Source organism: Dipodomys spectabilis, unplaced genomic scaffold (genome assembly GCF_019054845.1).
Source record: "Dipodomys spectabilis isolate Male_0828 unplaced genomic scaffold, ASM1905484v1 ptg000042l, whole genome shotgun sequence".
Lineage (NCBI taxonomy): Eukaryota > Metazoa > Chordata > Mammalia > Rodentia > Heteromyidae > Dipodomys > Dipodomys spectabilis.
Window position 1 is genome coordinate 4,786,536 of NW_024870719.1, and position 16,781 is coordinate 4,803,316.

The following is a 16,781-nucleotide window of genomic DNA, read 5'->3' on the forward strand; positions in this document are numbered from 1 at the left end:
GGAGTAGGATGGAGTAGTATGGGGGTTGATTTGAACAAAGTACATTATATGCACATATGGAAGCATCATAGTGAAATGCCTTTGTATCCTAGAGCAATGGAGAGGCAGGGGAATGATGGAACTGGGGAGTGGTAACAACAGGAAACCTTCTATGTGTGGAACGGAGAGAACAAGGAGCAAGAGGAGGAGTGGGATTTCCCCTGATGACCCTGGATGTGTCCAGTGTTGGGGAGGAGGGCTCTGGGGCTTTGCATTAGCTCCTCTTCATTGCTGTTAGTTGGATAATTGATTTATACAACTGAGGGAGAGATAAAATGCCTTCTTACCCACCTCAACAGGAAGTAAGGCAAGCTCTCTTCTGCATTCCATCTTCCCTTTTGTCCTTCCTCTTTGTGAGAAAAGCATATTTCCACATACTTTCAGGATGATTTAATTTGTAGATTCCTTGAGGTCACAGGTAATTATAAAAATAGCTGAAGACTGGAGGAAAATCTATTAGCTCTGAGTCAAAAGGTTTTAGATTTCATCCCATAAACTTTACTGGCTGAATGGCTCTAGTAAATGCATTGACTTTGTTCCCACCATGCTCTCTTGGCAGCTAAGTATAAAGCCAGTTTGTTATTTTTGCTGTGGGATGTGATGGGTCAAATTGAGGTCCTCTCCATCCAAATTTATATGATGGAGTCCTATCACCCCAGTACTTTAGAATATGACTTTATTTGGAGACAAGGGCTTTAAAGAGGCAAGTAACTTAAACTGGGACCTCTAGGGTTATCTTGAATGTGATGGGATTGGTGTCCTTCAACAATGAAAAGAGAAAGTGAGACACATAGTGGAGAGTCCATGTGAACACACAGAGGGAAGATGATCATATACAAGCCAAGGAGATCTCCCATGACCTAAGCATATCAACCCCTTGACCTTGGACTTCTATACCCATAACTGTGAAAATGAAAAAGTCAATAAAAATAATATTACCAGTAATACCATGCTTTCAAACAGCTATTATGTTAAGATATTACCACATTTTCTTTAAGCTCTTTTTATGAAGGCCTGATTTATTCGTTGAGTGATGTCTGGACTAATTCCATCCCTTGTCTATGATGAATAGTGCTGCAATGAACATGGTTATGCTGGTAGCTTTACTGTAACCTGGTTTGTAATCTTTTGGATAAATGCCAAGAAGTGGAATTGCTGGATCATAGAGTAGTTCTATGTTTAGTCTGTTGAGGAACCTCCATACTGCTTTCCAAAGTGGTTAAACAAATTTACCTTTCTATCAACAGTTTATTAAGGTTCCCTTTTGTCCACATCCATACCAGCATCTGTTATTGTTTGTATTTTTGATGATGGCCATTCTAACTGTAGTGAGGTGAAATCTCTGAGTTGTTTTGAACATTTCTAAATGTGTCTATTGGCCATTTTTATTTCTTCTCTGGAGAAGTCCCTCTTTGTCTCTTCCCATTTATTAATTGGGTTGTTGGTTCTTGGAGGGTTTAGTTTTTTAAACTTTCTGTATATTCTAGATATTAGGCAATTTCTGATGTAGAGCTGGCAAAAATCTTCTCCCATTCTGTAGGCTAACTTTTAAACTTGTTAGACATGACCTTTACCATGCAGAATCTTTTTAGTTTGCTGCAATCCTATTCATACCTATTCTAGTACTAGGGGTTTGAATTGAGGGATTTGCGCTTGCTTGGCTTGCTTTGCTGGCACTCTACTACTTAAGCCATACCTCCATCCTGGCTTTTGCTGATTATTTTAGGGCTGGAGTCTCACAAACTTCCTCATTGTCCTCATTAGCTTTCAACCATGATCTTCTAGATTGAAATCAGTCTGCTAAATTGCTAGGATTACAGGCATCAGCCACTGGCACCTAGCTTGTTTCATACTTTAAAAAACAAAAGCTAATAAATCATTAAACAAGTCCTCATATTTCTTTTTAATTTTACTTCACTTCCTCCCTACTCAGGAAAATTATTGCTATAATTATGGTCTTTTCAAGTATGACTTCATAGTTTATTAGCTATATTTGTCATCATACAAATAAATAATATAATAAGATATGATCTAGATGCATTTATATAAGGAACAGTTTTTTCTTTTTATTGTCAAGGTGATGTACAGAGGGGTTACAGTTACATAAGAACTTGTCAAACTTGTTATCCTTTCCCACATTTTTCTCCTACTATCCCACCCTCCAATCCCCCAAAGTTGTACAGATTCACAAGACAACATATTGTCTTGTGAATATTGCTGTTGCATTGGTTTCCCCCTTGTCCTTTGCATCACCATTTTGTTGTTACCTTTCCCTTCCCTAATTCAAATAAATGTATATACCATTTGAGCCACAGCACCACTTCTGGTTTTCTGGTGGTTTATTGGAGATAAGAGTCTCATGGACTTTTGTGCCTGGGCTGGCTTTGAACCTCGCTCCTCAGATCTCAGGCTCCCGAGAAGCTAGGATTACAGGCGTGAGCCACCAGCACCTGACTTCAATGTTATTTTGATTTGCATTTCTTTTATGGCCTGAGAAGTTGAGCATTTCTTCATGTGTCTATTGGCCATTCTAATTTCCTCTTCAGAAAAGTCTCTCTTTAAGTCTTTAGCCCACTTATTTATTGGGCAGTTGTTTCTTTGTGGATTTGTTTTTGGGGGATTTAATTTTTTGAGTTCTAAGTATATTTTAGATATGAGGTCCTTATCTATTGTCTGGCTACTGAAGATTTTCTCCCAATCCTTGGGTTTTCTTTTTTTTTTTTAAATTTTATTTTATTTGTGAACATACTGTACAGAGGGGTTACAATTACATGGGCAGGATAATGCATACATTTCTTACCAAGCATTGCAGCCTTCTCCTTTGTTTACCCTTCACCTCCCTTCCCAGCCTCCCCCCCCACCATCCTTCCCCCACCAACATTGTAAAGCTCATTTTTGACATGACAATTTGTACTTCTCATTGTTGCAACAGGTCCACCTGAATCCTTAAACGACTTGTTTTTCCCCATCTCCTCCACAAGTTATACTGACATCAAATATAGTGAAAGCGGGGGTTATACTATGGGGGAGGGACATACAAAGCAACAAAGAAATAATCTTATAAATGCGTTAGAAACACATGCATGAAAGAAAAAAACATTAAAATACATATCTAAGGGTTCATTTTCCTGACATCACATTATCTGACCTATTCCGCTTGACTCATACATATACTAGATATTGCAAATAAGGGAAACCATGGGACCTGTGTTTCTTTGGGCCTGGCTTACTTCACTTAGTATAATTTTTTTCCAAGTTTTTCCATTTCCTAACAAATGGGGCAATGTCATTCTTTCTGATGGAGGCATAGAATTCCATTGTGTATATATACCACATTTTCTTGATCCATTCATCTACTGAAGGGCATCTGGGTTGGTTCCACATCTTAGCTATGGTAAATAATGCTGCAATAAACATAGTTGTGCTGGTACCTTTAGTGTGGTCTTGTTTGTAAACATTTGGGTAAATGCTCACAGTGGGATTGCTGGGTCATAGGGGAGTTCTATGTGAAGTCTTTTGAGGAACCTCCATACTGCTTTCCAAAGTGGTTGAACAAGTTTACATTCCCACTAACAATGAAGTAAGGTTCCTTTCTGTCCACATCCCCTCCCGCATCTGTTGTTGTTAGAGTTCTTGATTTTTGCCGTTCTAACTGGGGTGAGGTGATATCTCAATGTTGTTTTGATTTGCATTTCTTTTATGGCTAGGGATGTTGAGCATTTCTTCATGTGTCTATTGGCCATCCTTCTTTCTTCTTCAGAGAAGTTTCTCTTTAAGTCTTTCGCCCACTTATTTATTGGGCAGTTGTTTCTTTGAGGATTTGTTGTTGGGGGGTTTAATTTTTTGAGTTCCAAGTATATTTTAGATATGAGACCCTTATCCGTTGTATGGCTAGTAAAGATCTTCTCCCAGTCTGTGGGCTTTCTATTGATCTTGCTAGCTATGTCATTTGCCCTGCAGAAGCTCTGCAACTTCATGCAATCCCATTTGTCCAACCTTTCTTTGATTTGTTGTGTTTCCGGGTCTCTATTCAGAAAATTTCGGCCTGAGCCAAGGAGACCTAGGGTTTCTCCTATTCCATCCTGTAATGTTTTCAGAGTTTCTGCTTTGACTTCGAGGTCTTTGATCCATTTGGAGTTGATTCTGGTGCAGGGTGATATATAAGGATCTAGCTTTAGTTTTCTACATGTAGTTAACCAATTTTGCCAGCACCATTTACTGAAGAGGCTGTCTTTCTTCCATTCTATTGTTTTAGCTCCCTTATCGAAGATTAGATGGCTATAGGTCTGTAGGTTCATTTCTGGGTTTTCAATTCTATTCCATTGGTCCTGAGGTCTGTTCTTATGCCAATACCAAGCTGTTTTGATTACTATGGCTTTATAGTAGAGTTTGAAATTTGGTATTGATATTCCTCCAGCAGTGTTCTTTCGGTTGAGGAGCGTTTTTGCTATTCGGGGTCTTTTGTTGTTCCATATGAATTTTTGGATTGCCTCTTCTATTTCCTTGAAGAATGAGGTTGGAATTTTGATAGGTATTGCGTTGAATTTGTAGATAGCCTTGGGAAGTATTGCCATTTTCACGATGTTAATCTTTCCAATCCAGGAGCATGGGAGGCTTTGCCATTTTTTTAGTTCTGTGTTGATTTCCTTTTTCAAGATTTTAAAGTTTTCATCATAGAGGTCCTTCACTTCTTTAGTTAAGTTAATTCCTAGGTATTTTATTTTTTGTGAGGCTATTACAAATGGAGTTGCTTTCCTAATTTCAGCCACACTTTTCTCATTGTTGGCATACAGGAAAGCCATTGATTTTTGGGGTTAATTTTATAACCTGCTACTTTGTCAAAGTTTTGAATCAGCTTGAGTAATTTGGGAGTGGAGTCTATGGGATTCTTTAAATACAAGATCATGTCATCTGCAAAGAGGGAGAGTTTTATTTCTTCTTTCCCTATTTGGATCTCCTTTATGTCTGCATCGTGTCTTATTGCTGTAGCTAGGCATTCTATTACTAGATTGAAGAGAAGTGGAGAGAGTGGACATCCTTGTCTTGTTCCTGAGTTAAGAGGAAATGGCTTTATTTTTTCACAATTAAGTATAATGCTGGCTGTAGGTTTGTCATATACAGCCTTTATTGTATTGAGGAATGTTCCATGGATTCCTAATTTTTCCAAAACCTTCATCATAAAGGGGTGTTGGATCTTGTTGAATGCTTTTTCTGCATCTATTGAGATAACCATGTGGTTCTTATTCTTGCTCCTGTTGATGTGATGAGTAATATTAGTTGGTTTGCGTATATTGAACCAGCTTTGCATCCCTGAAATGAATCCTGTTTGATCGTGGTGTATGATTTTTTGGATGAATTGTTGAAGTCGATTGGCTAAAATTTTGTTGAGAAGTTTTGCATCAATGTTCATCAAAGAAATGGGTCTATAGTTCTCTTTCTTTGATGAGTCCCTGCCTGGTTTTGGGATGAGGGTTATGATGGCTTCATAGAATGTGTTCGGTAGTGAGCTTTCTCTTTCAATTTCATTGAAGAGTTGGAGTATTGGTGTGAGCTCTGCTTTGAAGGCCTTGTAAAATTCCGCTGTAAAACCATCTGGTCCTGGACTTTTCTTAGATGGACGGTCTCTTATTGCTGTTTCTATTTCAGTGCTTGATGTGGGCCTGTTAAGATGGTTTAACTCATCTTGGTTTAGTTTTGGCATGTCAATATTTGCTAGGAAAAGGTCCATTTCTGTCAAGTTCTCAAACTTATTAGCATAAAGTTTTGAGAAGTATTCCCTTATAATGTTCTGAATCTTGGTTGTTTCCGTGGTGATGTTTCCATTCTCATCTCTGAGTTTATTAATTTGGGTGTGTTCTCTTCTTTTTATGATAAGATTTGCTAAGGGTCTATCAAGTTTTTTGAAGAACCAACTCTTTGTTTTTTTGATTCTTTCTATAGTTTTTTTGGAATCTAATTCATTTAATTCTGATTTAATTTTAATTATTTCTTTCCATCTACTGGATTGGGGTTTATCTTGCCGCTCTTTTTCAAGGAGGTTTAGATGTGTCATTAAATTGTTAGTTTCAGATCTCTCCAATTTGTTGATGTGGGAGCTCAGAGCTATAAACTTGCCTCTGAGTACTGCCTTTGCTGTGTCCCAGAGGAGCTGGTAATTTGTGTGTTCATTTTTGTTGAATAGCATGAACATTTGAATTTCCTTTCTAATCTCTTCCATGACCCACTCATGATTTAGCAGTGTGTTGTTCAGCCTCCATGTGATACCGGACTTTCTTTGGTGGCTTTTGGTGTTGAGTTCTAATTTTATTCCCTTGTGGTCAGAGAGAATGCAAGGTATAACTTCAATGTTTCTGAATTTAGACAAGTTTGCTTTGTGGCCTAAAATGTGGTCTCTTTTAGAAAACGTTCCATGTGCTGCTGAGAAAAACGTGTATTCTGATGCTGCTGGGTGAAATGTTCGGTAGATGTCTGTTAAGTCTAGTTGATCTATGCAGCTGTTTAGATCTGCGGTTTCTCTGTTGAGTTTTTGCCGAGTTGATCTATCTAGTGGGGTGAGTGGTGTGTTAAAATCCCCAACAATTAATGTCTTTGGATCTATATGGGATTTGAGGGAAAGTAGTGTTTCTTTGATAAATTTGGGTGCTCCATTGTTTGGCGAATAGATATTTAGAATTGTAATATCCTCCTGAAGGAGAGATCCCTTAATTCGTTTGTAGAGACCTTCTTTATCTCTTCTCACAAATTTTAATTTGAAGTCTATTTTATCTGATATTAGGATTGCAACTCCCGCCTGTTTATGAGGGCTGTTTGCTTGGTAGATTTTGTTCTAGCCTTTAACATTGAAAATGTGTTTGTTTTTACGGGCAAGATGTGACTCCTGCAGGCAGCAGATAGAAGGGTTTGTTTTTTAATCCAACTAGACAGTCTATGTCGCTTAATTGGAGAGTTCAGTCCGTTAACGTTAAGAGATAGGACTGAGAGGTATTTGGGAGTTCCTGCCATGTTATCCACCTTCTTGGGGGCTGTGAAAACTGGGTTCTTCCTATGGTTCTTGGATTCTCAGTTTGGGTGCAGTTTCTTGGTCTTTATTGTGATCTTGTTGATTTTCTATGTGTAGGACATCTTTAAGAATCTTTTGTAGGGCTGGTTTGGTGGAGCTGTATTGTTTCAATTTTTCTTTGCTATGGAAGGTTTTTATTTGGCCTTCAGTTATGAAGGAGAGTTTAGCTGGGTACAGTATTCTTGGTTGGTAGTTGTTTTTAGGGCATGGCATACATCATTCCAGGCTCTTCTTGCTTTGATTGTCTCTGCTGAGAAATCTGAGGTGATTCTAATTGGTTTCCCTTTATAGGTGATTAACCTTTTCTCCTTGACAGCTTTAAGGATCTTTTCCTTGGTCTGAGTTGATCCTGTGTGGATTATAATGTGACGGTGGGATGTCCTATTCTGGTCTGGTCTATTTGGGGTTCTAAAAGCTTCTTGTATCTGAATAGGCCTATCTTTTTGTATGTTTGGGAAGTTCTCTGCTAGGATCCTGTTAAACAAATTTCCTAGACCATTAACTTCTGTTTCTAGGTGCTCCTCTATACCCCATTATCCTTAGATTCGGCCTTCTGATGGTGTCTTCCAAGTGTTGGATAGATCTATCATATTTCTTGGACTTGTCTTGGATGGTTGTATGTTCTTTCTCTATAATATCTAGGCTGTCTTCAATCCCTGAGATTCGATCTTCTGCATGGTCTAACCTGCTGTCAAGACTCTCTACTTTGTTTTTTTATCTCTTTTCCTTCTAATTGGTCAGCTTTGATGGCTTCAAATTCTTTGTTGAAGCTCTGTTTTAGGTCTTGTATGAATTTCTTTACTTCCTTAATTTGGTGTTCAGTGTTTATTCTTAAATCACTTAGTTGATTGGTTATGGTTTCTTTGGACTCCCATTCCTTCTGTTGGGTTCCATTCAGCATTCCCTTTGTGGTCTCCCTGACTTCCTTCAGCTCTTTGTTAATGGATTCCATGAATGCCTTTAGTGATCTTTGTGTATTCTCTTCCTGCTCTCTCAATTCCTGTATTACTCTTTGACTAGCTTCCTCCTGTTTGTGGGATTCCTGCAGTTCTCTTTGAGTGTTCTCAGCCTGCTCATGCCATTCCTGCCTTTCTCTTTGAGTATTCTCAAGCTGCTCACGGAAATCCTGTATCAGTTTTTGAGTAGCTTCCTCACGCTTATGATATTCCTGTATAAACTTTTGGATTGCCTCCTCTCTCTCCCTATCACGCTCATACAGAGTCCTTTGTATGTTTTCAAACTTTTCATTTATCACGTTTGCCAGCAGTGTTTGTAGAGCTATTTGGGAACTCTCCTCTGGATTATTCATTATCTGTTCTGACCTCTGATTATCAAGATTGGGAATTGAGATACCCGGATTTGCCATTTCTCTTGTGTTTTTCCAGCTTACTCTGCCCATTTGAGATGAAAATAGCACCAGTTTTGTGCTAGAAGGCAACCATCAACCAAAGTCTGAATTTGTACAGTCAATAGTCTACAGATACAATCTAGTTCAACAGATACATCTATTCAACATCAAACAACTATATGTTAATGGGCTTCGAACCGCAGAGAAGAATTTGGAAAACCAGAAATTATTAGGGTTAGGGAGAGATGTGGGTAAAAAATAGGAATAGATTGGTGTGGGGAGGCACAGGGACAGTTAACTATGTCCTAATCTCAGTGCAGGAAATAGTTTGGGTAGGATGCAAGTAGAGAGAGAGAGAAAAAGAAGAAAGGGAAAGGGAAATGAAAAGAGACCAGAAAAAATAGAAAAGTAAAAATTAATGATATTATGGAGTTCAAAAACAATCTATTTAGAGAGGAATGTGAATATATTGAGAGAAGGGGAGGGACATAGAGGAGATGTGAAAAACTTAAAAAAAATGCTTAAAATATTATATTGGTATAAAGAGTTAGTACTGCTATTAAGGAATTTAAGTCTCAGAGGTTTTGAATTGAGTAATAAATTTGTGGATTAAGTGTGTACACAATGGGGGATAGGGTCTACTAGTTAACTACGGGTTTATCTGAGGATGTGCAGGACAAGAGTTAAGTCACATAAAGAAGAACAAAAGAGAGGAAAAGGTGGAAAGGATAAGAAAGGGAGAATAAAATGATCAGAAGTTCAGTAGAGCTAAACAAAAAACAAAAAGATAATTAAAAAAGAAAAAAAAAGAGAAAGAAGATAAGAAAAGAAAAACGCACATTCACGTATCCCTAAAATAAAAATTATAAGAGGAAAAAAAAGTTACTGGAAAACAAAATTTTTTCAAAAAAGGCAAAAATTAAAAATTAATAAAAGTTTTAGAAAAGAAAAAAAAATTTTGTTTATATGTAAGGTACCAAAAAAAAAAAAAAAAAAAGAAAAAGAAAAAAAAGAAAAAGGAGAAGAAGAAAAAAAAAGTTCTTTGATTTTTTTTTGGGAGGGGTGGGGAAAATCCTGTATCTCCCTTGTGTCTGTAACCAGCCTCTTGTTGGAGTCTCTGGTCTGCTTGAGGTCCTGTGGCTTGATTGGTTTCTTAAGTCAGTTTGTTCGAACAGGCAGAAAAATGCTCTGCTTTACCCAAGATTTTGAGATTCCCCCCCTCCCTGGTTAGTTTAACGGGAGGGTGATCTGCTTTGAGAATCACAAAAGAGGGGGATGCAGTGATGAGGCTAGGTTCTGGGTAGAGTAGAGTTGAGGCCTTTCAACAAACAGTAGCTTTTCCCTGGGGCTATTTTGTGAAAAACTCACAGAGCCCAGCCTGGAGCCATTCTCAGGGTTTCTGTTTTTCAATTGATTGTGGAGTCTGCTAGAGGGAGGGGCAGCCTCTGGCTCTGATTACCCAGTGAGGAGAGCCACTCCTAGGGCTGGCGCCTGAGCTGGGTGACTTTTCCCTGGATGGAGCTGAGTCTGGCCGGTCACGCCGCCGTTAAGTTCTTGTGACCTGCTAAATGACTCATTTTATTCCAAGGCCTGAGTTGGAGCTAGCAGCTCCTCCAAGCTTTGTCGGTATCCAAGATGGAGATCACCGGTGCTGGGGGGTGGGGAAGGGTGGCCTTCCCTCCTCTGCTCCCTGACAAGGAGTGAGGACATTGGGCTTCTACTCATGCCGAGTCTAGGTTCCTGGGTCGTCTCTGGTCTGCGAACTGCAGGATGAAGATGTCTGCTCCTTGTCGATTCTTGCTAGTGTTGAGTAGAATCCGCTCGCCCGCTGCATCTGGCTCCTTCGTCCCGGACTCTCTGTGGCTCAGATATGGTGCCCTGCGCTTGCCGCCTCGACTGCTGCCTCTGCTGCGGCGGCTGCTGGCAAGCTCTTAGATGTGTCTCCTTGCCTTGGCTTCCCCTCTCTTGCCTAACTCTCTGTCCTGTGGTGGCACACTTGGTGTGATTCTCTGGCTTAGGACTGTTCACTGTGACTCTAAATCTGCTTTCTATGCGAGAGCTTGTTCAGATTCCAGCTTCTCCTCCGCCATCTTCTTGGAACTCTCAATCCTTGGGTTTTCTATTGATCTTGCTAGCTATGTCCTTTGCCATGCAGAAGCTTTGTAGTTTCATGCAATCCTATTTGCCCAACTTTGATTTGTTATGTTTCTGAGTTAAAGAACAATGTTGTATGCAAGTTTTGGAGACATTTTATTCTTAACACTCTACTTCTAAGATAATCTATGGATCTTAAATTGTATGTTTTAAATGATTTTTTAGTGTTTAATTGTATGGATAGCCTGCTTTTTATTTACCTTTTTCTTCATTAATGGACATAGGTTGGGTTTTATTTTTGCTATTTTGTGTGCAAACACATGATGTACAGATGTCTCTGTACATCTTCCCCTGCATAGGGACAAATATTTGCCTTGAATGTGAGGCTGGAAGCAAAGATGAACACATGAACACATGGCTTATATAGTTCTATTTAATACAAACGACCAATGTGCCCAAGTGGTTCTCATATCCTCACAACCTTAGCATCATTTAGTACTTTCCATTTTAGCTTGTTTCTAATTTGATGATACGAAATATTCTTTTTTTCTTGCTAGACTTTCAGAAGCTGTGAAACCACCATTTTCCTCAGCAACTGAAAATAATTTTGAGAGAAGTTTATGTTATTTTAGGGGACATTCATTATTTTTTCTAATAATTGCTTTTGGTAGTAGTTTTGAACTCAGGTTATTATAGTGGCTAGGCAGGAACTCTTATTACTTGAGGTATGCCATTAGCTTTGTTTTTGATTTTTATTAGGGTCTTGCAGGTTTATCTGTTTTCCTTTCTTGGCTGGGACTGGGCCTTGTACTATGATTCTCCTACTTTTGCTTCCTGTACAGCCAGAACCACAGGTGTGTATAACCAGCCCTAGTTTGTTGGTTGAGATGAAGTTTTGCTAGCTTTTTCCTCCAAGCTTGCCTCAAACTATGAACTCCTGATCTATGTCTCCCAAGTAGCTTGGTTATAGACATGAGTTACTGTGTCTGGACTATTTCTAATGATTTTATTTTATTTTCAAAGGTATCTGCTTATCCAGTATGTACAAAGTTATTTTGGAGTCCAGCAGCACCCAAATTTGGTGTTCCAGAATCAGTTATAAGGGATATTTTATATCCAAAATATGAGGTAATATATTTAAATTGTTTTCTGTATTATAATTGTTGCTGTTACTGAATCAATTAACTTGTATAATTTCCATGACAAATTTCATGGGGCAATTGTTATATAATTTGCCAGACCGCATTGTCATAATCATGATTGAATGACACTAAATTATGTATATGTCTAATTCTTACATAGATGCATCATCATATGTTTGTATACAAAGACACACTTCTACATTCATGAAATTATAATTTTATATATTTGTTTAAGATATGGGTATAACATTATAATCTTTTCTTTAAAATGTCATATTTACTTTGCCTAGACAAGAAAAATATTGTTTGTTTGCTTGTATGTGTGCCAGTAATGAGGCTTGAACTCAGGGATTCACATTCTTTTTTTTTGGGGTGGGGGTCCGGTCGTGGGGTCTGAACTCTGGGCCTGGGCACTGTCCCTCAGCTCTTCAGCTCAAGGCTAGCGCTCTACCACTTGAGCCACAGCGCCACTTCCAGCTTTTTTCTTTTTTGTTTATGTGGTGCTGAGGAATCAAACCCAGGGCCTCAGGCATGCAAGACAAGTGCTCTACCACTGAGCCACCTTCCCAGCCCCGGGATTCACATTCTTGCTTGGATTTTTTTGCTCCTTGCTGGTACTTTGCCACCTGGGCGAGACCTCCACTTCTGGCTGTTTATTGGTTCATTGGACATAAGAGTGTAGAGGATTCATACACCTAGGTTGCCTTTGAATCTTGATTCTGAGATCTTAGCCTCCTGAGTGGCTAGGACTAGAGGTGTGAACCACTAGTACTGGCTTACCTGTTTTCATTTTGAAAGAATATTTGAGTGAGGATTTAAGAGCTAAGGTTAGTTAGGCAGTGTCCAGGATCTTCATAAGAGTTTCACTTACTTTTTCTTTTCTTTTCTTCTTTTGTGGTTGCTGGGATTTGAATTTGTGCTTGCCAGACAGGTACTCTGCCATCTTGTAGTGCTTTCAGCCCTTTTATACACTAGTTATTTTTGATATAGGGTCTCATGTCCTGCCCAGGTTCACACCTGGACAGAGATCCACTATGTTTGCTTCCAACAACCATGTGCCACCATGTCTAGCTATTGATAGAGAAGAGGTTTTGTGATTTTCTTTCTTTTGGCCTGGCTGGCCTCAAACTCTGATTTTCTCACCTCAGCCTCCAAATCAGCTAGTATTCCACAGGTAAATAAATGGTGCCCAGCTTATTTACCATTATAATAGTTGACTACAATTGAACACCATGTTGTTAGATATTATTAAGTCACCAGTAATCTGTACTAATTCAGTTAACAACAGTAATCAGTACATGCCTTGAAATTATGTTCTTACAATTTTTCTTTGGAAACCAAATCAAACACATATTGCATATGAACCTCCATACCTTTGCATCAGTCCTCCATGAAATAACTTAATTTCACAATAGCCAAGAAGAAATAACCGTACTGTTGGTAGAAGCCTAGAGATGCACAGATACATGTTCACATGGCTCCTTTGGCTGGGAGTCTCACTGAAGCCTGCTGAAAACCCATCACCTGCTCAGTGTTCTTTGTGGATTTTAACTTAAAGGTGGTCTTCAAGGTACCAGGTTGCCTTGCTTATACAAACACAGGAGTAATTCACCTAGTGTCAGCTTACTGAAGGATCTGCCTAATAATTAAATCTTGACCTTGAAAATCTAGTTAACATGATAACTTCCTTCACATTTTCAAGAGTCATGAGGTCTTAGTCCTCTTATAGCTATGTGATGGTAACTCATGAATGAGATGTTCATGTAAGATGTTGTACCAGGCTGGGTGTCATATTCTCACTCTTGTAATCCTAGCTACTCAGGAGGCTGAGATCTGAGGATGCTGTTCAAGGCCAGCCATGGGACTCTTATCTCTAGTTAATTACCAGAAAACTGGAAGTGGCACTGTGGCTCAAAGTGGTAGAATGCCAGCCTTGAATATAAAGGTTTAGGGACAGCACTCTTAAGTTCAAGTCCCATGACTGAAAAAAAATGTGAGCCTGCACATTCAGGGATCAGCTGTTCATTCTCCTGTTGACTTCTGCTCTCAGAGTCCATCAGGAAAGTCACAACTCCCCCCACAGCCTGGTCAGAACCCCACCTCTGAAAACACTTGCTCTTGAAAGTGAGTTTTTTTGGTTAATCTAATGCTTAAAAAGTTAAATCTACTAAGTATAATTATTCATCTTTTTCTTCCTTCACAAAATGTATGCATATTCTCATTTTATAGTATACTGATTATTTTTATAGTATACCTGATTATTAGAAAAATCAAAAGAAGAAAACCAAAGCATCTCTACCAGATATTTACTACTCACTCTTTGGTCTATTTTATTCATTCATGAAACACACATACACACAAACACACACACATACACACACAGAGATACACACAGACACACAGAGACAGACACACATACACATACACACTCCCAAACCCAAACCAAACAAACCTGCCCCTTCTTTTCTTTTTTCCCCTCTTCTTTCCTCTCCTTAGTTTTTCCTCTTAAGATAATTGAGCAATAGCATCCATGTACATCAGTTTTTTAATGGTATTTAGAATTATTTGATTTGCAGATTATTTTAGGCAGCATACCAATATACATGTATTAGAAAAGTGAAAACAATCTGGGGTAAAACATAACTTAGGTAATAGCATAACAAACCAGAAAGTCGGTCCTTGTAGACTCAAAATGAGGTGAAGAATTTACTTCTGAATTTCACTGCAGCCAGCAAAGGGCTGGACTTGTGCTCATATTTGACTTATTGATATTATGTGTTTAGAATTTTAATACTGAAATGCTTTTTATTTCATGAATTATTTGGGCATGGTATGTTGTTCTTGAAGTTATGCTGAATTCACTTAGACCATATTTTATTTTTGTTTTTAATGTGTACTTAATAAATGAAATATGAGTGTACCATATTATTTTGGAGAAACCTGTTCCCAATGTATGATTATCAAATGACAGAGGGAGAAGGAGTCAGGAAACTGAAGAGATAGATTGATTCAGGATTACACAAGGCATAGTTAATTGACAATTGAAAGAAGCAATGTGTCTTGGACCACAGCAAGAAGACAGGTACAGGTAGCTATACCCCAAGGCAGAAAGAAGGGCCACAGACACACAGACACACACAGACACACACAGACACACACACACACACACACACACACACAGAGCTGGCTAGATAAAGGTACACCATAGCCAAATGGGATGCACGTAGCATTTTCCAAAACTATTAACATGTTTAAATATCAGATAAGACACAGTCCAGCATTTGGTGGCCAGCACAACATGCTCTGCTGAGTCTCTCAGCAACTGTGTTTGTCCTGTAGCACTTGGGACGTATGCCAGGGTTACCTGGCAGGAAATATGACAGTTACCACCAAGATGACTGTAGTCCTATGAAACTGGGTCCCTACCTGGATCTTTTCCTTTGTTGACTTTACTGACAGGCTTCTTCTTTTCATCTTTTTATGTAGTCTGGCATTGATATAGCCTAGAGACAATTTTTGAACTTTGGAAGGAGTCATTGTTTGGATTTCTCATTTAGGAAGGTAATTGGTAACTTAGATTTCTTTCTTGTCAAATTTTTGAATTATTCATATTGACTATGAGTCAACTGCTAAATTACCACTTATTGAGGCTTTAAGTATGTCCATAGTTACGGATACAGTATTCTCTTGTTAATTTTATCTTTGTTTCTAATGTCACATTATTTTTCTTCCCATATCCAATGATCTTTTTTGTTGTTATTGGTTGTGGGACTTGAACTCTGAGCCTGGGAGCTGTCCCTCAGCTCTTCAGCTTAAGGCAAGTGCCCCTTTGGGTTTTCTGGTGGTTAATTAGAGATAAGTGTCTCATGGACTTTCCTACCTAGGCTGACTTTGACTGGTGATCCTTAAATCTCAGCCTCTTGAGTAGCTAGGATTACAGGCTTGAGCAACTGGCTCCCAGCTCTAATGAACTCTGATATTTTCCTTATCTAGACTAGAATTTAGAAAAAGTTGAATTATTTTCTTGTTAGTTTTAATTTATAAAACTATTATCCTCTCTCAAACCACTTATATTATCAACAGAGGACCATAACTTCACATTTTTAGCATAGTTTATGATATACCATGCACTGTTACATATCATGGCCAGTCAGCCAGAAAAACAAATGAGTTAAAATCATTTCTTTGATTAAAAAACTTTTAGATGAACTATTGCTTACATTTTTGTTCCTCTGACATTTGGTATACTTCTCTTTTGAAATGTTGTTGTTATTGGCTTCCTGCTTACCACACAATGTTGATGCTGAATTTGGGCATTTTTCTAATTTTGTGTGTTGAAAACTTAATTCATTAAAAAAATCCTTTCATCCTTTTAAAGAGTAATATAAAATAATTTACAAATTTGTTTAAATTTTTTCTTAGTTCTTAATGTAAATATATTCTTTAGAATACCTATATTTTAGAATTTAGTCATATTTGCCTTATGGTTAACTAGATATACCAATATGTATTAACTTAATGATATTGTGCATAGTTATTTGTATGTGCTCAAGCTGAAACCATATTGTAATTTTTTGTGAAATGCTAAGCCTATAGTTGGACATAATGCATTTTTGGAAAGTGTTTTCTAAAATTTTTCCCCATCTATATTTTTTTGTTTGTTAAGGATATTGCATTTAATTCACTAAATCTTATTTAGTGTCGTCCATTTATTGTCAAAAGTGACTTCTTTTCTTTTTCTTGCTGTGAATTCTGGGGCTTAAACACAAGGCCTGGGGCTGTCCCTTAGTTATTTGCTCAAAGCTGATATTCTACCACATGAGCTACAAGTCCACTACTTTCTTTTTGGTACTTAATAGGAGGTAAGAGTCTCATGAACTTTCCTGCTCTGGCTGACTTTGAATTGTGATCCTCAGATCTCAGCCTCCTGAGTAGCTAGGATTCCAGATATGAGCCACCAATGCCCAGATGTATTCATTTTCTATATGGCATTTATATATTTTTAAATTTTAACTTGATGGAATTATTTTGTTTGAATTTTATTCTTAGCTCTTAACATAAAACATATTCTTCAGAATATGTTTTTGGAATTTAACAA

At 38.1% G+C, this 16,781-nt stretch overlaps 1 protein-coding gene across 1 annotated transcript in view; it reads left to right on the top strand.

The window, feature by feature from the left end:
* The window catches only part of Ttc6 (tetratricopeptide repeat domain 6), a 166,211-nt gene that overhangs the window by 65,871 nt on the left and 83,559 nt on the right, over nt 1-16,781 (top strand). The window contains exon 11 of the mRNA XM_042677817.1: nt 11,565-11,669. Within this exon, the coding sequence (XP_042533751.1) occupies nt 11,565-11,669 (105 nt within the window). The remainder of the gene's footprint in view (nt 1-11,564; nt 11,670-16,781) is intronic.